The sequence below is a fragment of the Ostrea edulis genome, chromosome 5 (assembly GCF_947568905.1).
Source record: "Ostrea edulis chromosome 5, xbOstEdul1.1, whole genome shotgun sequence".
NCBI classification, from domain to species: Eukaryota; Metazoa; Mollusca; class Bivalvia; order Ostreida; family Ostreidae; genus Ostrea; species Ostrea edulis.
Window position 1 is genome coordinate 52,576,683 of NC_079168.1, and position 21,799 is coordinate 52,598,481.

General features: G+C 35.8%; 1 protein-coding gene across 1 annotated transcript in view; it reads left to right on the forward strand.

Annotated features, from left to right (window-relative positions):
* LOC125649852 (dynein axonemal heavy chain 6-like) overlaps positions 1 to 21,799 on the forward strand; it is a 72,670-nt gene that overhangs the window by 38,199 nt on the left and 12,672 nt on the right. The window contains exons 46-75 of the mRNA XM_056164788.1: positions 1,298 to 1,782; positions 2,889 to 2,977; positions 3,751 to 3,970; positions 4,128 to 4,298; positions 4,481 to 4,648; positions 6,616 to 6,642; positions 7,447 to 7,536; positions 7,808 to 8,005; positions 8,455 to 8,820; positions 9,300 to 9,481; positions 10,872 to 10,980; positions 11,384 to 11,509; positions 11,899 to 12,153; positions 12,302 to 12,433; positions 12,544 to 12,639; positions 12,835 to 12,975; positions 13,171 to 13,386; positions 13,528 to 13,646; positions 13,766 to 13,877; positions 14,046 to 14,167; positions 14,533 to 14,662; positions 14,773 to 14,887; positions 15,258 to 15,394; positions 16,166 to 16,506; positions 17,201 to 17,418; positions 18,101 to 18,343; positions 18,547 to 18,780; positions 19,059 to 19,269; positions 20,951 to 21,053; positions 21,360 to 21,587. Of these exons, the coding sequence (XP_056020763.1) occupies positions 1,298 to 1,782; positions 2,889 to 2,977; positions 3,751 to 3,970; positions 4,128 to 4,298; positions 4,481 to 4,648; positions 6,616 to 6,642; positions 7,447 to 7,536; positions 7,808 to 8,005; positions 8,455 to 8,820; positions 9,300 to 9,481; positions 10,872 to 10,980; positions 11,384 to 11,509; positions 11,899 to 12,153; positions 12,302 to 12,433; positions 12,544 to 12,639; positions 12,835 to 12,975; positions 13,171 to 13,386; positions 13,528 to 13,646; positions 13,766 to 13,877; positions 14,046 to 14,167; positions 14,533 to 14,662; positions 14,773 to 14,887; positions 15,258 to 15,394; positions 16,166 to 16,506; positions 17,201 to 17,418; positions 18,101 to 18,343; positions 18,547 to 18,780; positions 19,059 to 19,269; positions 20,951 to 21,053; positions 21,360 to 21,587 (5,384 nt within the window). The remainder of the gene's footprint in view (positions 1 to 1,297; positions 1,783 to 2,888; positions 2,978 to 3,750; positions 3,971 to 4,127; positions 4,299 to 4,480; positions 4,649 to 6,615; positions 6,643 to 7,446; positions 7,537 to 7,807; positions 8,006 to 8,454; positions 8,821 to 9,299; positions 9,482 to 10,871; positions 10,981 to 11,383; positions 11,510 to 11,898; positions 12,154 to 12,301; positions 12,434 to 12,543; positions 12,640 to 12,834; positions 12,976 to 13,170; positions 13,387 to 13,527; positions 13,647 to 13,765; positions 13,878 to 14,045; positions 14,168 to 14,532; positions 14,663 to 14,772; positions 14,888 to 15,257; positions 15,395 to 16,165; positions 16,507 to 17,200; positions 17,419 to 18,100; positions 18,344 to 18,546; positions 18,781 to 19,058; positions 19,270 to 20,950; positions 21,054 to 21,359; positions 21,588 to 21,799) is intronic.

Sequence of the window (21,799 nt, forward strand, 5' to 3'; positions counted from 1 at the left end):
TTTCAGATACCATGAGGTTTAGAATCATCAAACCTTGTAAGTTGATGCGTCTAGAGGCCTCAAAACATATTTATAAAAAAAGTAGGTCACAGTAACCTACTTTTTGAATTTTGCAGACATTCAAATTTCACATTTTCAATTTTAGATGCATATTTTGGACACTTTGAAAGCTAGGATCATCAAACTTTGTCAGTTAATGCATCTTGAGTCTTCATAGTTTGTTGATCAAAAAGTAGGTCACCGTGACCTACTTTTGAAATTTGACTGCTATACTTTAATATTTCAGATACTATTTGACTTACAATTATCAAACTTTGTCAGTTGATGCATGTTGAGTCTTCAGAGTGTGTTGACTAAAAAGTAGGTCACCGTGACCTATTTTTGGATTTTAACGGCTATATTTGAATATTTCAGATACTATTTGACTTACAATCATCAAACTTTGTCAGTTGATGGGTCTTGAGTCTTTGGAGTGTGTCAACCAAAAAGTAGGTCACTGTGGCCTTCTTTTGGAATTTGACGGCTATATTTGAATACTATTTGACTTGTCAGTTGATGCATCTTGAGTCTTCAGTGTGTCGACCAAAAGTAGGTCACCGTGACCTACTTTTGGACAGTTACATTTAAATTTTCAGGTACTATTTGACTTAACATCATCATCAAACTTTGTTAATTGATGAATCTTGGTTAGTGAGAATTTTTGCCTGTCCTAAAATGTATCAGAAGAGCGATTCTAGGCCCATGGGCCTCTTGTTTTTTTTTTCTATCCGCAAACTTAACCAAATCCACGTGTTTTTCACATGTGTGTAAACAGTCTGAGTGCACTCCAAGAAGTAGCATCAGTTACCAACATCAAATAGTTCCTTAGTAAACTACAATTATCCAGAATTTCCTAATCAGGATGCAAAAATTGAGAGACAAGAATAAAAGGAAATCAATCTAATTAAAATTAGATCTTCCATCCGCTCCCTGGTTTTCGATACGTCGCGTCCATCGAAAACCGGGGAGCGGATGGAAGATCTTATTCTAATTAGATTGAAAAGCAAATGAGAAAATCGCGCATGTAAGAAAAATTCTTTTAAATATGTGAAACTAAAATACACTAAGTTCATCTTAATTTTGATTGAACAATAACATGTACCATTGTGATTCCCTAATATCTGCGGTATGACAAAGGGGAATTACACATTCTTTCAATTTTCTAAATTTCTGATGTAGAACAGCAGGGCCAAAGTAACTCAGGTTAGTGTTGTGGTCCAGAGGACTGTTGTTGAAAATCATTATTTGAATTATTTAGGTGAATCTGGAGTGGGCAAATCGGCCATTATAAATCACATGCTTGGCAGGCTAGGACAAGAAGGAGGAACTTCAACCAAGAGTGGCACAGTGCTGGGTCAGATTCTCAGCTACTCTGACAAGTCAAATGCTTTACTAGAGAGCATCTCTAAACTCACAGAATTAGATACTGAAGAATCAAAGAACATTGATGTCTTGTTGGGTACAGCCAAACCTAAAAGTTCCACTGGAATTATCAGCTCAATGATTCAGTTCTCTGCTCAAACAACGTCAGCCAGACTAAAGGCTCACATCATGCACAAACTGATCAAGAAAGGCAAGGACACTCTAGGGGCTCCCCGGGGGAAAAAAGTGTTAGTGTTTGTGGATGATTTAAACATGCCGGCCCCTGAGGTGTATGGAGCACAGCCCCCGCTGGAGTTACTTAGACAGTTTCTGGAACTGGGTGGATTTTATCATGCAGGGAAAGCGCACCTTGTGTGGAAGGTATGGAAATAAATCTACATTGTCAGTAGAGTTGTCACTAAGCAATAGTAGTTACATATCAACAGCATCATCTGAGCCAAGGATCAAAATTTGTAAAGAGTCTGTCAGTCCACCTTACTGTCTGCATGCATAGGATAAACTTCTCAAGTGTTTGTCATATCTGGAACAAATGCTTGCTTAGTTATCAAACTTCACACAAAGTTTCTCAGTGTTAAGAAATTATTATTATTTGAAGGAGTAACCAAAGTTTCATTGAGGCTGTTGTGGCTTCTGATTGAGACATTTTGAACTCCAGTTTACTTGCCCAGTAATCAATACATCGCTAGTTAAGCTCTAGTGCTCTTGGAGAAGACTACACTTTATTTAAGTATCAGATTCTATTTATGTCATGGTATCTGACTGGTTGAGCTATTTTCAGCTCCTCCTCCAGAAAGTACACATGCCAAGTCATGGAATTTGACACACAGTTTTGTCTAGTGGTCCTGTAAAAGAGTTGGGTTTTTTTTCCAGAGATATTTATTATATTTTCTGATTGGCTGAGTAATATTTTTGTTGTTGTCAGAACATTGTGTCTAGACATCAATTGTAACACAAATGTTTCTGCAGTACTTTAGAATTGCTTTTCAAGATACAGTCAAACCTCGTTATCTTGAACTCGATGGCACCAAGAAAAAATGTTGAGATATTGAGGGTAAAATATTTTAAAAATAAGTTATGGGACTTCCGAAGTACTTCAACATATCCATGGTATTCCAGATAGCAGTGTTCAAGGTACCAAAGTTTAACTGTATTTGATTGGCTGGAACATGTGTTATTTTCCTTCTGACTGTGATCATAGTTCGCAATGTTTTGTTTTTGGTCGTAAATATTCTCTAAAGCTATTTCAATTCAGACTTCTTGTTTGGTTTCTTTAGCAATAATTGCATGAAATTGATTGTTAGTGCACTGACTCATGTCTGTCATGTGAGCATCATAGCTGATGAACCTCATGTTTAATATTATCAGTAGACAAATATCATAATGCAGATGTTAATGAATGAATCTGACTTTTGAAAGTTGTTTAGTCTGATCAAACATTGTTGACATTCTGACTCTCTAATTTTTAGGACATTTATGATGTTCATGTTGTGGCAGCTTGTGGTCCACCAGGAGGAGGCAGGAACCCAATCAGTCCTAGGCTCCTCAAACACTTCAGGTTAGTTATCATAACCTCCCACCTTACACACACACTCAGTAATAGGAGGGTGCTGAAGTCGCCTTGTCTGTCTGTTCATAGACATTTTTCACCCTGAAAATATAAACCTGCTCACTAATTTTTTAAAACCAGTACAAAATTCTTGTTCAGGTCATAACTTTGTAGTATAATGATGATAGAAGTGCAAAGATTATCCTTAGAATAAAGGTCATTGGAAAAAAAGATCCAGGTCATTTATAAAAGAATCAAGGTCAATAGGATTGTCATTACAAAATCATTTTCATATGCTTTGTAATGGTGGGATTGCATTTAAATAAGGTCAAGATTATAGAAATTAACAATATGAAATTATTGTTCAAGCCATCAACTCTGTAATACAGGGATTGTTGAAGTTCATGCTAAGCACAAAGTTTGCTAACAGCTAGGTGTGCCAGGATTCTCTGGAAAGGTCATTTGAGAAAGGTTAAGGTCACAGGAATAAAAAATCTCTAGAATAACTCTGTTTTGCAGAGTTTGTAAAAAGTTAGATAGTCATGAAGAAAGTTCACAAACCTAGAGCTAAGTTCAGTTACATCCCATTTTGAACGTGCCCCAGAGGGACCCCTTCTCTGTTTTTATTCCTTGTTAGATGCTATGCTATGATGTATGGGCACACTACTCTTTCTATGAACTGCCCCTTACCAGAGGAAAATTCACTTATGTGAATTATGAGAGTGACCTAATTTGGTACAATTCCAGACATGTATTATGTCTAATGGAGATTTCTTTTTTAGCATTTTTGCTCTACCCCAGCCATCAACCAGATCCCTTCAACATATTTATCAAGTGCAGTTAGGTCGATTCTTCCAAGAGGGGGAGTTTGCCACTGAGGTGACAGAACTACAGCTCCCTCTGGTATCTGCTGCCATCGCTGTGTACTACAGGATGTGTGGCAGTATGCTGCCCACTCCAGCTAAATCTCACTATACATTTAATCTGAGAGATTTGTCCAAGGTAGAGTAACTCTTGCTTGACTTATTTACTCACTAATGAAAATATACTAATTGATACATATGCACATGAATTTCTTTGGATATAAAGCAAACTGAAGTCACTTCCATGCACAGATATGTCTACTTACCCATTCACATATCCACTGTATATTTTGCAGGTCATACAAGGACTGCTCCAAGCCCACGAGTCTGTCATTGTAAGCAAGGACAATGTAGCCCAGCTTTTTGCTCACGAGGCAACACGAGTGTTCCATGATCGTCTCATCTGTCCGGAAGATCGTGATGTTTTCTTTCAGTTCCTGTCTGACAACCTGCATGACCACTTCAAGGTAAACTGAAATTTATTTGGTTTCTGCTTAAAAGATGTTAGTGAGGCTAATTTGATGTTGCCACCGCTGCTCTGACGGAATCCTTAGTCTTGGCTGGAGTTGATGTTTGAGTTAAGATTAGGGAGAATCTAGATCAGAAAGGATCACTTCTACAGATATTGTATTTCCTTTTTCTCTATAAGGTCAAATGGACAAAGGAGAAGCTGATGAATGAACAGGTATTATTTGGCGATTTCTTTGAGCTGCAGGAATCCAAGACTGCTCGCGTGTACCATCCAATGTCTGACCGCGTCAAGTTGTCCCAGATCCTGGAGGAGTACTATCTCCGAATGAATTATGGCAACACCAAGGTAAAGACTTTTTTTTTTTAAAAACTTGCATTAAATATCCATTATTCCCTTCTCTTCATATGCCAAGCATTTTCAATACTGCATGCTTGCTAGTCATGAGAAAATCCCAAGTATTCAATAGCATATTCTTGTAGAGAACTTGTGCCACCTATGAAACTTTTCACATGCAATCATAGAAAAAGATTGATATTTAATTTCAAGGGTGTGTTGAGAATTTAATATTCATCACAAATATGATATGCTAAATCATTGATATCATGTGAAGCAATTTTCACATGGATACGGTTTGATTTTCTCATTTCTCATATCTAGGTTTTTTATATAAAAAGGATTACAAAATTGTTTTTATTTGACCATTCCCATTGAGTTGCTTATTCTCAGTCCTTTACTCTTGCAGTCATTGAGCTGATGGGAATATTCTGTTGGTATTAGGTATATTAAGCAAGCCAATTTGATGTTTCTTGTATCTTGTTATTCATGCACAAGACACTTCATTCTTTTTATAGCAACATGAAGAGACAATAGACATCCAGGTAGCAAAGTTGAGCAATGATGTAATACATTGCTGTAATATCTTTTTATATTCTTTGGAAATATACAGGCAAAGGGTCAGCGATATAACATGTATACATTTTCAATAGTGCTTCGTTTGGTGTAAGGATGTGCAGTGTAGTATTGAAATTCACGCACAGGAAGTTTTATTTTGCATAGACTCTTTTCTGTAAGAAATTAGAAATAACATTTATCTGTGATTTTAAATCTATAGCAAACAAAGTTCTGGGCAAAAATCTCTGATCTTCATTGTAATGCTTCAACTAAATTTTGCGATATTAGGAAAATAACTTAGTATGTTTTTGTATTATATTTCAATGAGTAAGGATTTTTTTTTTCTATTACGAGTATTTCACTATGCATTACAAATATTAGAATAAAATTGTTGAGAAAATTTTATGTTTAGGTATTTATAGATGAGTATTTTGTGGAGAACATAGAATCTTAATTTATTTCTCTGATGATGAAAGGATGATAGCACCAAAGTGATGTACATGGCCTTGAATGTAAGTCAGGAATGCAGGACCTAATGCAAAGAATAACAGCTTATATTAAAAGGAATGAAAAAATGGGCTATTTCAGACACACCCTACCACCCACTTCTCTTGTTATTTTATTTCATCATTACCAAATATTATCAAATATTTTATCTTGTATTTAGAAAGCCAGATTTCTTACCCTGGAAACAAAAAGTGTAAGAAATACCCACAATGGGTTTGGTGACTTGTATTCAAACAGACTCCCACTTTTTCTCACTCTGTTTGACTTTTGGAAATATCTGTTCGTTCATGGAAATTCTTTGACAGGGGATCCAAACAGTTTTGTGTACTTGGATAATTCTACACATGGTTCAATGGGAATATTTTGCACCCATTTTCTGGATTATCTTCTTATCAATGGAGATAAAAGCAGGAAACCTCACTGAAATAGCCTCTTAATGCATGTTATTTGTATGTGAGAATGTCAATCAATTAACAGCTGATCAAATTTCTAACAAAAGTTTTAGTGGGAAAATAAGGAATAGATGTTAATCAAGAAGAGTTACATGTACTTCCCTTTCATACATGTAACCATTTTAAGTCACAACTTTGTAATATACTTTGTGTTGTACTGTATCAAAGGCATGGTTTCAGATTAGAAGCCCAGTGAAAACAGTTGCACTTTGCATGACTTATTACAAAATTCAGAACAGTCACACACATCGCACCTAGAACCTAGAATCCACCAGAATATTGTGTATTTAGTTTTGTGCAATGAAAAGATCTAAATGGTGTTGGTTAAATAGAGGCATGGTGTATAAATGTACACATAATATTGTTTCAGTATTGTTTTCAGCATTAACAGATTTATAGGTAATAATTTGCATGTTAAGACTTGAAGAGTGTGATGGATCTAATGTAACTTGTATTTTCTAGATAAATATGTTTGGTGTGGTAATCAAGGTAAAGTTGAAGAGTTTGTAAATAAAATAGCTGTTTCTCATTTTTCTGGTTGAAATTATGCTTTCTAAATATGAAGAATTCTTCATAGCTGTCTCTTTTTTAGAATTAATTTTTACAAGAATGTTTACAAAATAAATTAACTTTTGTGCCTAGAATTTCATTAAAATACACGTAGGTTGAATTCTTTATTCATTAAATTCTTTGTAATTATTTGTATGTGCATGAGATTTTGAAGGTAAAATATTCTGTATGTCAAAGTGATGTTTGTTACCATATCTTTTTCTAACCAGCAGGTTAAGGTCAGATTCTAAGTCCAAGTCCTAATAATGTGCTTTTGTTAAGTTACAGATATTCATGCAGTCTGAAGTTATTTCAAATTTTTTTCAAAAGAAATGACCCTCTTCACATTGTTTGATTTTGTAGTTTTAGATTTTAATAAGATGGTGAGATGCTAATGGTAAGAAGCATATACCTAAATTTAGAGTCACAAATATCTGTGTGAATTTTGAAATATGATTTAGTCCTTAGCATGTTTGTAGATTTATTTATCTATGAAATCTACATGAATATTAATTAATGTTATTTATGTTATACCTGTAATCATTGTCACAAAATCAGAATGAAATCATTATTATTTTCTTGTCATTCATCGTCATTTTCAAGAAGTAAATTCATTCATTTGCACTGAATTCAATCCAGTGATCAAGCATACTATGGTGCAAAGTCAGTTTTCGTAACATATTCTGTAATATATTCTATTGAGATTTGAATGAATTTTATTTGTTTTTTCTTTTATGCATTTAGGCTACTCAGATGGTGTTTTTCAAAGATGCAGTGGAACATATTACACGAGCAGCAAGGGTGTTCAGACAGCCTGGGGGTCACATGTTACTGGTAGGACTCGGACATAGTGGGCTATTCTAACAGTGGGACTAAAATATGTTTTACTTCTAAAATATCAGATGAATGGAATTTGATGAAATATCAAGATTTCAGATAATTTTGATGGATTTGTGCAGAGGACGGATGTATTGACTTGTAGTTGAACTTAAAAATACTCTCAAAGTCTTACTTAGGTCAATTTGTGACTAGATTAGGGTATATGAATAAGAACATTACAATTTTTAGAGGGTTGTGGTAAATCTTGAATTGTCACTTATTTCAGGTTGGTATGGATGGTACAGGAAAGTCTACGATTGTCCAGCTGGCTAGTCACATCGCTGGGTGTGAGCTGTTTAAACTGTCCCTGCACAGGGGCTATGGAACAACAGAATTCAGGGAGGATCTCTCCAAAGTGTTCAAACAAAGCGGGGCGAAGGGGACGAAGATTGTCTTCCTTCTGACTGACTCCGATATTGTTAAGGTAATGACGTTAAACTAGGGTATGAAGATTATAATAACAAATTACTAGGAATTGGACTCTGCCTCTAGTTTTATGAAAGAAAACTACATCCAGAAAAAGACATAATACTGTTTTAAGTGGAATTTTTAGCAGACACAGATTTAGCGATTTTTCCATAACAATTGGTATATATATTTAGCGAAAGCTAATTTTCGCAACTTTTTAATTTCAGGAAAGATAAATATTACCTCCGATATGGAATAAATTGTTAGCAATATTCAAATTTAGCGATATCATCACTCTTGCTGATAATGCCAAAATTAAATCCTCGCTAAAAATTCTGCTTATATGGTATATGTTGATGCTTATTGGTGTGGAGATGGTAAAAATATTGATTGTTTGACGATCTCAAATGAGGAAGATTGTGGAACTATGACATAGGTATATATTTTATTCTTTGATTTCTTAAGGAATCATTCCTAGAAGACATCAACTGCATCCTAAATTCTGGTGAGGTTCCTGACCTATTTGACTCTGAAGAAAGGGATGGAATCAGGATGGATCTCAAACAAGCTGCCTCAGAGGCGGACATTCCCGACACCCAGGAGTCAGTGTACCAGTTTTTCATTCATCGCGTCAGACAGAACCTCCACGTGGTGCTGACCATGAGCCCCGCCGGTGGCAAGTTCCGACAGCGCTGTCGTATGAACCCCGCCCTGATTAACTGTTGTACCATTGACTGGTATGATGAATGGGATGATGAGGCTATGTTGAATGTAGCCCAGGTGTTCTTCTCTAATGCTGAGTTCATCACCAGTGAAGGAATGGATATAGAGGTAGTAATTTACGGGCAGTACAAAAATCAAACTAAAGTTTTATATGTGTAAAGATGCCATTGATGTAATTGGTCATCAATCGTGATTAATGATGGTGGATATTTCACCCTTGATGGGATGCAGATTTAGGTGCCAACTGGAGACCCAGGTCATGTATTCATTCACTTGGGTTAGGCAGTAGGAATTCATCGTTGAATGGCATTATTATATAATCATGAAGCTAATGGACCTCATGAAGTGTGCCAGCATGAAGTGTCACAGTTCATACCCTCATGTATTTTCAATAATGAAATTTATTTTTTAAGTATCTACAGTAACATGAAACCTCTGTTGTTGAAGTTGTATTAAGTACAAATGTACTCGAGACTTAACTGAGTACTGCATCAATATCAACATTTCTGCTGCAACTGTGGCAATATAAACAATATATATGCCCGGTATATGGAATGGATAACATGATTCTTCTTTTGGTTACCTAGGCCTTGAAGACAAAAGTAGGGCAGGTGTGTGTAGACATTCACAAGTCGATCGGGAAGATGTCAGTGAGGTACTGGGAGGAGATGAGGCGCCATTACTATTCCACGCCTAGCAGCTACATGGAACTCATCAGACTCTACTCTAAAATGCTCAAGGAAAACAAAACAGAATTTGTCAATAACAAGTGAGTATTTTACATAAAGGTATGTACTTTGTTAGAAAAAAACTTCATCATTCATATCAGTTGTGCTTCTGATCTCTTGTCCTTACTTAAAGTATAACAGTGAAACTCTTCACTACCCCCCCCCCCCCCCCCCCCCCTCCCTCCCCTTGAAATCGGTTCATATTGATGGTCTTGAAAAAAGTCTGATGTATTCTTATTCTCATGATACTGGCCACCCCTGAAAAGTCCACATTAATTATGCATGAAGCCATACATTTAGATCCCCATAGTCGGAAACGGAAATATCCGCCCCCGTTTTATTTTCATCCCTTTCACCCTTGCTGTTACTGGACGAAGTTAAGAGTGGGCGAAACTGTTTTCCCTCATATCTCTCTTTTAACACAACTATGTTTGGGCAAATTCAAAACAGGGTGAAACTGTCTGCAAGTGTAGAAAGGCGAAAATAACATGGGGCGTAAATAAACCTTTGTACAGTATTTATCACCTGAATAAGAAACAAGATTATTTAATGTGTGTTGGAATCATTTTTTTACATGAATGTTCACAAATATTTTGTAATCTACGAATTCAAATAAATCTCGAGAGTTTTAAAAAGACATGATACAACACACTGTTCAACCAGATGTAAATGGTGTCAATGTCATTTAACAACAATTTGGTATCATGTTACGCTAGGGTTTGTTTGTTACGAGAAGCATTATGAATTTTTTATCGAAAATATCATAGATAATTTAAGCAACAAGATGCACAAGGATTGAGAAGTAAAAGCAAAGTGTCCTCTGAAGGAATTTATCACTCTATGCAATTCTGTTTTTAGTGTTTCAAAATTTTTCTTGACTGCTTTATACACAAGCAGGAGTTATTGAAAAGTACAATAGTAGTTGCTGTGAATTAGTCATACCTTGCAGTAAGCACATTATTAAGTACTGTGCCAGCATTTCAACCCAACATCAAAGTGAACACTATCCAATCTGCTTTATCTTATTTTGTTTTACAGTTTGTGTACATTTATGAGTAACAGACAGTTGACATATATTTTTGTAGCAATTGAATTATTATAATTAGTTAAATTATTTCATGGAAATGTATATAAAAGATATGATGATTTTTTTTTTTCATTATAATTTTCCCCCTAAAAGTTCGTGATCACCAATAAAGAATAAATAGTAACAATTGTGAACAGTGTAAACTTTGGAAAAGGGACATAACTGATCATCCAATGTCATTAATCACTAAAGCGGCCACTCATCCTCCTCAGTCTAACAGCTGACCAGTATTGAGGAATTTCACTGTATTTGGTTATTTATATGACATAATGTTACTGTGATATTTAACATTTGAGCTACAGGCATGGACATTACAAGAGAATAATGATCTGTATCTTTTCCAGGAATCGTCTGAATGTGGGTTTATTTAAGCTGTCAGAGGCCAATTCCTTGGTTGGAGAGATGTCTGTAGAACTGGAGACTCTTGGTCCAAAGATTGAAGAAAAACAAAGGGTATATATAATTACATGTTTTGTTTTGGGTTTTTTTATAATTTATTTGATTTTTGTCACATATATACATACATATACTACCCTCTCACACTCATTCATTCATTCATTAATAGAATTATTAAATCTGTGGTTACTTGCTGTACAAAAATATAAAAAAAACCGACAAACAAGTGAAAAGTAGCTAGTAAAAAACAAATCAATCAAAAATAAACTTCCATCTGGTCCACATTTATAATTACATGTTAATTTACGTAACCCCTTTGCAACAGAGTCAGAAAAAACCCATGTTGCAAAAATTGTTCTGTTCTATCTTGGGGAGGGGGGGGTTATTATTTTCATGCAGCAGACATTCACAAAATTAGAACTGCAGCACATATGAGTAATACCTCAATTTTTTATTATAGGATACAGAAATTCTGTTGGAGCAATTAAAGAAGGACCAGGAGGCTGTACAGGAAGTCCAGGAAATTGTGGAACAGGAAGAAGGTGTGATGCAGAGGGAGACACAGATTGTACAGGACTATGCTGATGTAAGCTCCTATAAATAGACACAAATACACTCAGGTATACAGACTCCGCTCATTTTATGTGTATATACTGTTTATAGGTATATACTGATAAACAGAGCTTGTAATGGTTTGTACAAGTCTACTTATCAATATACATGTCAGCTTAAAGATATGTAATTAGATACATAGAACTGTTGCACGTAGAGCAGTGAAACCTCGAATGCCCTCAAATTTCTTATACTTGGACACAGGCAAACTACCTGTTCTGCACAAGTTCATTTAACTCTTTATAATCAAACAATCCAATTGAAAACTTTATACTATCAATAACTCCTAAAAACGCCAGATATAAACACTAACTTAAAACCATTTATGATATATGTGATGAATTATTTTTTTCTGGTTTACAGGAATGTCAGAGAGATCTGTCATCGGTCATTCCCACGCTGATCATGGCCACTGAGGCTCTAGACACACTGGACAAGGGGGCCATTTCTGAGATCCGAGTGTACACCAAGCCTCCATTCCTTGTGATGACTGTCATGGCTGCTGTGTGTATCCTGCTTCAGAAGAAACCTGAATGGACAGTGGCCAAGACATTGCTGGGGGACCCTAACTTCTTAAAGAAGCTGAAACAGATTGATAAGGACAGCCTCCCAGATAAGGTGAATGGCGGTGTAATTATTAAAAAAATATCAAGGATGGAAAATTGAAAAGAATATTTAACAGTAGTTGGAAGGTTGACTGGGGAAGGAGGGGGGGGGGGGGTGATATTTTTTCTTACTATAAAAGTATAATTTTTTTCTTCTTTAGGTTTTCCATAAGTTGAAGAAATACTCCAAGAATCCAGACTTTAATCCAGATAAGGTTGGCACTGTATCCATGGCTTGTAAATCCATTTGTGCCTGGGTGTTGGCTCTGGAGCATTATAATGAAGTATACAAGGTGAGGCATCCTCTTCTGATCTCAAGCATTAAGTTTCATTTCAGAACTTTTTGTCTGAAACTGGATGTGAGATTTTCCCTCTATCAGTACATTTCATTCTTTGTCTACAGATGGTGAAACCCAAACAGAGGAGAGTAGAAGAGGCCAAGGACGCTCTCCATTTAGCGGAGCAGAGCTTGGCTCAGAAACAGAAGAGTCTCAAGAAGGTAGCTAAACCTGCACAACAGATACCGTTGAAACATATTGATATCTTGAAAACAAATCTGTTGACAACCATCTCCTTGGGATGTTTTATGTTTATTTTTATAGATGACCTTATTTGAGCAAGGAGACATCTTTTGCTAAAACTGCTGCTTATTATGTGAGAGACTTGTACATCAATATGTATGTCTTTTCAATAGATTCAAGACCACTTGGATACCCTTCAACAGCAATACAGAGACAGTGTCAATCAGAGGGAATCCCTTAAACAGCACAAAATCACTACGGGGCTCAGACTTCAGCGAGCTTCTATACTCATCGATGCTTTGGGAGGAGAAAAGGTGAACTGCATTTAATGATTTGTTGTGATATTTAAACAACCTTAATTATAAACGAAATTGTTTTGTCTAGACTTTAACACAAGCACATTGCAAATAATTTAAAAAACAAAAAAAAGGTTAACATTTTACTATGTTCCCCTGCATTATTATTGAATCAGAAGGGAGAGGTGCTATACAGTCTTTCTATGATTGAAGGTGAGGTGGGCGGAGTCTGTAAATGTGCTAGATGAGAAGTTGTCAGGACTTGTTGGCGACACTTTGATTGCGGCAGCAGCTGTGGCGTACATTGGACCGTTCACCGCCACATACAGAAAAGAGCTGGTCTCCTCCTGGCTCCAGCTCTGTGAACACTACACCATACCTATCTCTAAGTCCTTTGATCTAGTCAAAAGCACGGTGGATGCTTATCAAGTGAGTGCAGAGACAGACAAAAGATAAATGTCTTTATTCCCTTTTGCACCACATTTACTTGCAACTCATTGTGAATCATTCATAAAATCTAGTGATACTGTGTCATTTCTCACTATTGTGTTTTATGGTTTACTTCAACAGGTTTTAAAATGGCAAAATAAAGGTTTACCTCAGGATAACCATTCAACAGAAAATGCTCTTATTGTAAAGAAAACAAAAAGGTGGCCTCTGTTTATAGATCCCCAGGGCCAAGCTGTGAAGTAAGCTTCATTGAAAAATTGCTGAAAATAAACATGGCATCTGTGTTTGATTTCACTGATAGTATATATATATAAAGTAGGTGCTGTGCAAAATTAAAGTTGCTGCTTACCTTTGATAGTTACATCAAAGAAAGGAAGAGTAATCGCTTAGAAGTGGTGGATGCTTCAGATCCAAACTACATGAAAGCGCTGGAGACAGCCATCAGAGTAGGACAGCCTATGCTTCTGAAGGTGAGTTAGCTTTATCCTGTGTAGTAAATATTCGGATATTTTTCTGCAGTATTTCTGTGTATTTTGTGTGTACATGTATATCCTGATGCCTTGATTGTATGTACATGTATATCCTTATGCCTTGATTGTGTGTACATGTATATCCTGATGCTTGAGATGTGTCTATAGGATGTATCTGAACATTTGGATCCAGCCCTGAGGCCTGTCCTATTACACGAGACATTCCAAAGAGGGGGACAAACAGTCATAAAACTGGGAGACACAGAGATCGAGTACAACTCCAAATTCAGGTAATAAAGGAAATATTTACTCCTAATGTCAGTATAGAAATCTAGAAGGTAATAAAAGAAATATTTACTCCTAAAGTCAGTATAAAAGTCTAGAAGGTAATAAAAGAAATATTTACTCCTAATGTCAGTATAGAAGTCTAGAAGGTAATAAAGGAAATATTTACTCCTAAAATCAGTCTAGACGGTAAGAAAGGAAATATTTACTCCTAATGTCAGTCTAGAAGGTAATAAAGGAAATATTTACTCCTAAAGTCAGTATAGAAGTCTAGAAGGTAATAAAGGAAATATTTACATCCTAAAGTCAGTCTAGAAGAGTTACATTGGATTTTCTGCGATGTTGACCTCATCATTTGATTGTGTTTTAGGTTGTATATGACCACATCAGTTGCCAACCCCCACTACTTACCAGCAGTCTACATTCAGGTCAACATCATCAACTTCACTGTCACGTTTGATGGACTTCAGGAACAACTACTCTCTGCTGTTGTCCGACAGGTAATTGATTAGAATTCTTGATAATGTGTAAACTGGTCATTTGAATAAGGACACAGGTTTATTCTCTGTGGATTTTCATGTTTAATTGTACCTAGAGATTTTTTTTCTAGGAAAAACCCATTCTGGAGAGTCAGCGCAGTGACCTGCTAGGAAGTATAGCTGATGATGTAAAGTCATTACGTGATCTGGAGGATCGGTCACTTAGTCTACTCCAAAACACAGAAGGTGATCAAATTATTTTCTTAAATGAAAGGCTTGGTCCAAGAATGAAAGATTGTCATATATTTTAAACCACAGCAGATACTAGAACATTGCAGACCATTTTCAATTTTCAAGGATGAAATTGATATCTTTTTTCATGCTTGGATTTCAATACTCATGTCACATTTTGGATAAAAGAGATATCTTTTCATGCTTGGATTTCAATACTCAGGTCACATTTTGGATGAAATAAGTATCATTTTCATGCTTGGATTTTAATGCTCAGGTCACATTTCGGATGAAATAGGTATCTTTTTCATGCTTGGATTTTAATGCTCAGGTCACATTTCGGATGAAATAGGTATCTTTTTCATGCTTGGATTTCAATACTCAGGTCACATTTTGGATGACCAGGACTTGGTGGATACACTACAACAGAGTAAAGGAAAGTCAAGTGAAATCACAAATAGGGTGGCCCAATCTGAGGAGACGGAGAAAAAACTCAACCTGGCCAGAAAGCGCTATCTGCCGGTATGTGTCTGCCCATGATTTGACAATGTGATGCAGGTCTATCTGGAATTTCAATTCTCCTACATGGGTTCATAAAAGTTTGATTAATTAATGAATCATGATACAAAGCTGGTAGATGACATACATGTATGCGTTTAAAGGGACTGACTCACGATTTTACCCCAAATTTTGTTTTTCACTTTTAATGATCAGAATCTACTGTCTAATGTGTTTGAAAGATTTCACATGAATATTAAGGTGATACATCATCACGGAATCTCATTTTAGAGAGTTTATTATTTGTTTTGTAAACAAAGATTGCGGTATGCTATTGTTTACGAAATTTTCAAAAGAAATGGATATCAATCTAAGTATTATTATATCTTTCACATTTCAAGCATTTTTGGGGTGAAATGTGTCATCTAAAAGTTAAAATTTGTTACTATGCAAAATTAAGATGCATTATATTGCAAAATCAATATTTCACTTGTTTGTTTGTCTACATAAAAAGACTCGAGTCTTTGTTTACAAGGCTAAATTATTACTTTTATTTTTGCATTCAGAAGGTCCAAATTTTGGCTGTCAACATTAAATGAGCTATATTTTTAATGTTTAACATCAAAAATGAAAAATATTTTTATCAAAAATCGTGAACCAGTCCCTTTAAGATCAGAAGATGTAACATATAAAACTCCGTGGTACTTTTCTTTATTACTTTCACCAGCTATAAATAGTTTGGCTTGCTTATGATCAGCTTAGGGGAAGTCTGAATTGTGGTAAATAATTTTTCAGGTTGCCACTCGTGGTGCTACGCTGTACTTTGTGCTTGCTGATCTGGCCCAGATAGATGTCATGTACCAGTTCTCCCTTGACTGGTTTAAGGACATGTTTATCTCCTGTATCAGTAACCAGCAGTTAACACATGGGCACTCAGACCTCGCTCTGCTTCAGGACAGACAGAGAAGTGGACGGAGGAAGTCTAGTCTGGCCCACTTAGTGGGCACCCTGAGGCCTGGCAGTCGACAGGGCAGTGTTTCGTCCACACCTAGACCAAGTATTGCTGAGGTCCTGACAGAGACTCCTGCGGAAAATCCCCTGGAACTGAAGAAACACATGCTGGAAATGATAAATAGGTTTTTAGTTATCTATAAATATTTTGAAATATTTACATTTCCTTAATGATAGCCATTTCTTCATGAATGTGATGCAGTTGTTAACAATGTGTGTATGAATCTTGATAAATATAGTACATATGTCTATTCTAAGGGCTATGACAGAAATAAAGGTGTAAATGAATGTAAGAAAGAAATTTAACTTTTGAAAATACATGAATGTTAGAACTGCAGTGTTTCATGCCAGCATACTTTTCATAAAGTTTGTTGGCTTGATTGCCCTCGTGCATTTTTAGAAATGAAATCCATTCTTTAAGTAGGTTCTTAAATTTTAAATAAGATGTCTGAAGGTAAAATAAATAAATCTTCCTGCTTGTACAAAATTGTGAGATTCACTAAGGACGACAATGCTTTGAGCTTACCTTAACAGCAGTTACAGCAGTAATTATACCAGTAAATCTCTCTCTATAGTAAGTACATGTAATTAGTAAAAAAAAAAAAAAATTGTGGAGTGTTTCCAATTTGATGATGGTGAAGATTTAAACTGCAGACTGCCCAGTAGGGGCCCTGCTACACTAGGTTTGTTTCCAATTTGATAGGTTGTTAGTCCATTCATACAACTACATACTGAAAAATGTTTTGACAAATATCAGTATTTAAGGGAGCCATCAACATTTGTTGTAGTTTTCTATCAAATTCATTTCCTCTATTCCAGGTTAACCTACAGTATATACCGTGTAGTATCTGTAGCTCTGTTTGCCAACCACCAGCTGACTTTCTCTTTTATGCTGTGCTCCAGCATAATGAGGGCCAATGACAGGTACGAGGATGTCACCACGATAGGCAAAATATCCGATTTTGACTGGAGTGTGTTTCTGCAGGGAAACATCCTGGCAAACATGATGGATGAAAAAGTTTTACAGCAGCATGATGGTATGTGAAAAATCACGCATCACCAGTTTTGATTGATTTCGTTGTTGAACCTACAGATTCTTATTTTCCAGGAAATATAAAATGACACAAAGAAAAGTGACTTTTTACCTCTTCTTCTCAAGCATGAAATCAAGACCTTGTACATCAGTTGTTTGCTCTTAATCCACAGAATCCATGAAAATCATGCAGTTTCAATAATCTTTGTGTGCATCAAATTTTGTGAATTTGTCAAAAAACACTAAATTTCATGGAAAACTACCTTGTATTTTTATCCATTTGATATTATCAAATATTGAACTTTGTTAATCATTTGATTTCATGGTCTGGACCAAATGAAAATTGATGTTCAACAACAAATGATAAATCTTGTGTAATTTGGCAGTAAACCAATAATGTCTTCTACAGTCTGTCATACTTTGAATGTGTCTTAAACTTCGTTAACATTGTTCATTTCACATCAAACTTTTTAGAATTAGTGATTCTTTTGTAGAAGATGCATTTGGTGGTTTCTCATAATTTTTTGCTTTGCCACCCCAATTTCTACATCAGCTTTTACAAGAGGACAAAATGAAGTTCAAAAAATATATATATTGTATACCTGTAACATCAAAAGACTGTAAGGAATGAAAACAAAACATAAAAGTAAACATAATGACTGTCTTTAAATGCATGCTCTTTCTAGGTTTGACCTCCATGGAGAGACTTGAGTATCAAGCTAGATCAGGGGACCCTGATGCTCCTCCTAAAAAGGTCCCGCCCAACTGGGTGACGGATGCCATGTGGCGACAGTGCCAGCACCTGGACAGCGGCATACCCAGTTTTGACGGCCTGTGTAGGAGTCTGATCACAGACCATCTTCACTGGGAACTCTTCAAACAGATGGAGGATCCATTCAAAGGCATGCAGACCAGTTACAGGGAACTAGGTGAATACATCCAGACATGACTAATCGATCATGGATACATCTTGTGTTCAGTTGTTTGATTCTAGTAGATATTGCATCATGGGAAATGGTTGATATTGTATTTGATAACTGATATAAGCAGTTATAATGTGTTGCTTGAAGAATATGCATTTCATCCATTTATCACTTGGCAATTTAGGATACCTTTTCTTTTATTATTTTAGCTGGCCATGATCCAGAACATGACTATGGCACTATCTTTGCCTGGGAGAAGTTGTCCGGTTTTCATCGGTTGATCCTCATCAAGATTCTGCGCCCCGATGCCCTGATGACCTCAATAAGACAATTTGTAGAGGAACACATAGGACACAACTTCATATCGTCTGGTTCTTTTGATCTTAAGGAGATTTATGATGATTCTACAGCTAAAACTCCACTCATTTTCATCCTCTCCCCAGGTACTGATACACACATTACCTACCCAATAAATTCAGTTAAACTGCATTCTGCACACTAACTTGGTATTAATGGAACAAGGAAAAACATTGCTTAAGAATGTCTGTTTATGTTATGGGAGTTGCACTTTCTGAGTGTTATGGTCAGTTGTATTGATTACAAGTGACACTTATCACCTCTATTGGCATGCCTAAGACTAATTATTTCTTAGAATGTTTTTTTATTTAAATTGAGAACACATCCAAGACATATTCAAACTTCTTGTTTTTTGCTTTTTCAGGAACTGACCCCTTGGCCCAGTTAGTGAGGTTTGCTGAGGAGCTCCGAGGCAGTGCCTTACACCTTGACATGATCTCCCTGGGACGAGACCAGGGCCCCAAGGCAGAGGAGCTGATTTCCAAGGCACAGATCCTCAAAGGGCGTTGGGTGTTCCTTCAAAACTGTCATCTGGCAGCCTCATTCATGCCAAGACTGCAAACTATTGTTGAGAAGTGAGTCGGTGGGGAATAAGTGGATACAGTCAAAACTGCCATAGCGACCCACTGTATTAAGCGATTGACTGTCATATGTGACCATAAAAAGTTCCCCCCAAGACGTTACTCTATATATTGTACCTGTATTAAACGACCACCTGTCTGACGCGACCAACGACCATGATTTTTACAACCTTTTTGTTTATTTTCACGAAATTTTACCTCTATTTAACGACTGTACATTTTTCGATTACAACGTGATTACTACTTTCAATTTCAGTTGCCCCTAACACTTTCGTTTTCAAATGCACGACTATTCTGGGAATTATCGCCCCTAACACTTTCGTTTTGGTACACAATTTGGCAATGATCTTGTTTAGTAGGCCCTCTGAATAAATTATTATACCTAAGCTGTCAACATGCAGTGTCGTGTGTGGTTAATTAATAAAACCTGAGTTGATGTTTATTTAACAAAATCAAGGATCAGGGAATCAAGGCCGGTGTATTTGAAGGTGTGAATTTCGACAAACTTTAAGAAGTGCCGGGTAGGCTAGATCGGAAATGAAAATCTACCACTTGTTATACCATTATGTTCAACAGAGTAAAAATTTGCCCCATTGTGATATAAATCAGGTAAATATTGTGCTTAGGACTGAAATTTTAAACGGAGTATTCGCAGTTTTTCCTGCATGAGATACTAGAGGTTTCCAGAATAATGACCGGAACTAGCGGCTCACTTCGATATGTCCCGAGTATTTGACACGTCTGAGTTCAAGAAAATTGCCTGCATTAGTTCTAAGCTTAAAAGATTTGCTGTGCATGTACAGTTGATATTGTGATTTATTTAATGTTTCTCAAATTGAATAACATTTTTCCAACATGTATTGTACAAAAGGAGACGCAACACTTCACCATTTGCTTTCTTACCACAAACATCGCATTTTTTAGTTACACTGTACAAGTAGGCTATACATAAATACCCTTTACAACAAAGTGTTTATAAGTTTTAGAAAATTTACATGCAGTTCATAAATAATTTTTAAATCTCATGTAAATGTGTAATATGAAATGCATGCAAAGTTTATCATTCATAAATAGATTAAAAATGTAATTTTTGATGAATAAAAAATTATGATACAACACATCATATTCTAGATTTTTAACAACAGTGTATTATTAATTTTATTTTACAACTATTAAAATCGTACTTGATATTCTTAATGATAAATTCCAAATACATGTAGTCATTTTCTCCATTATACAAATTATTTACGAAATTTTATCCATTTACTGTGGAAAATAGGCAACCTGTATTAAGAGACCACCTGTCATATGTGACCTTTTTTCCATTCTCCGTTGGACGGTCTCTTAATACAGGTTTGACTGTAATTCTGTAACTGCGAAAGCAATGACACACGTTTCTTAGACATCCAAATACTGTTGATCAACTTCATTTTTGCATGAATATGCGAGGTTGTCTAATTGCAAAAATAAGGTCCTGGTATAAAATTTTGTGTAATTACATCAGTGATTAACAAACCAATCATTCAGAAAAATTAAGCATGACTGATAAATCCAACAAAGCAAGATCACGAAAAGAAAATGTCTTGAAATATGAGTAATTTACACCATCTGAGATTTACATATAAGGAAAACTGGATTTTGTAATTTGCTTTATGTTTTGTATACTTTTTAATAGGCTTAGTCATGCTGGAGATGATATTGATCCACAATTCCGACTATGGCTCAGCTCTAAACCAGATTCAAGCTTCCCTATATCCATACTCCAGACTGGCATGAAGGTTGGTCAAAATGCATCCAAATGCATCTTGTTATTTTTTGAAAATGAATTAAAAGTTGGTCAAAATGTTTTAAGGATACCTTTTGTTATGTTTTGGACATTGAGGCTTTTTTACTGTCAAATTAGACAGTCTTGTTCACAATGTATTTCTTCCACAATAATTAAAATACAGAACTGGAATGTAAATGGAGATGTTTGTTCATGTTGATGATAAAAAAAAATAGCCTTGTCATATGTCTGCAATTATTCTGAGGAATGCAAGCTATTGGAAAAAGTCATGGCAAACAAGTGAATTCTTCTTACCCAGATGACTGTAGAACCCCCACAAGGGCTGAAGGCCAACATGTTGAGGTCGTTTGGCAGTGGAGGGACAGGAACCATCACAGAGAAGAAGTTTGAGTACCGTGAAGCGGGACCAGACTGGCAGAAACTTCTCTTTGGTCTGTGTCTCTTTAACAGCGTCATCCATGAACGCAAAAAGTATGGTCGCCTGGGATGGAACGTACTGTATGGATTCAATGATTCGGATTTGTCGGTAAGAATGAATGTTTGCTGTCTTTCTATATTAAAAGATTAATCATTAGATGTCATGGATTTTTGTCATTATGTTCATAAACCCCCTTTTAGATGATAGTTTATGACCAGTTATAATATGATGGTAAAATACATGCTTTTAAAGCATTTTTTGAAATGTTTAATATAAGCTTAAACATTCATATTTGTAGAACTAGTATTTTGTGTTTCTGA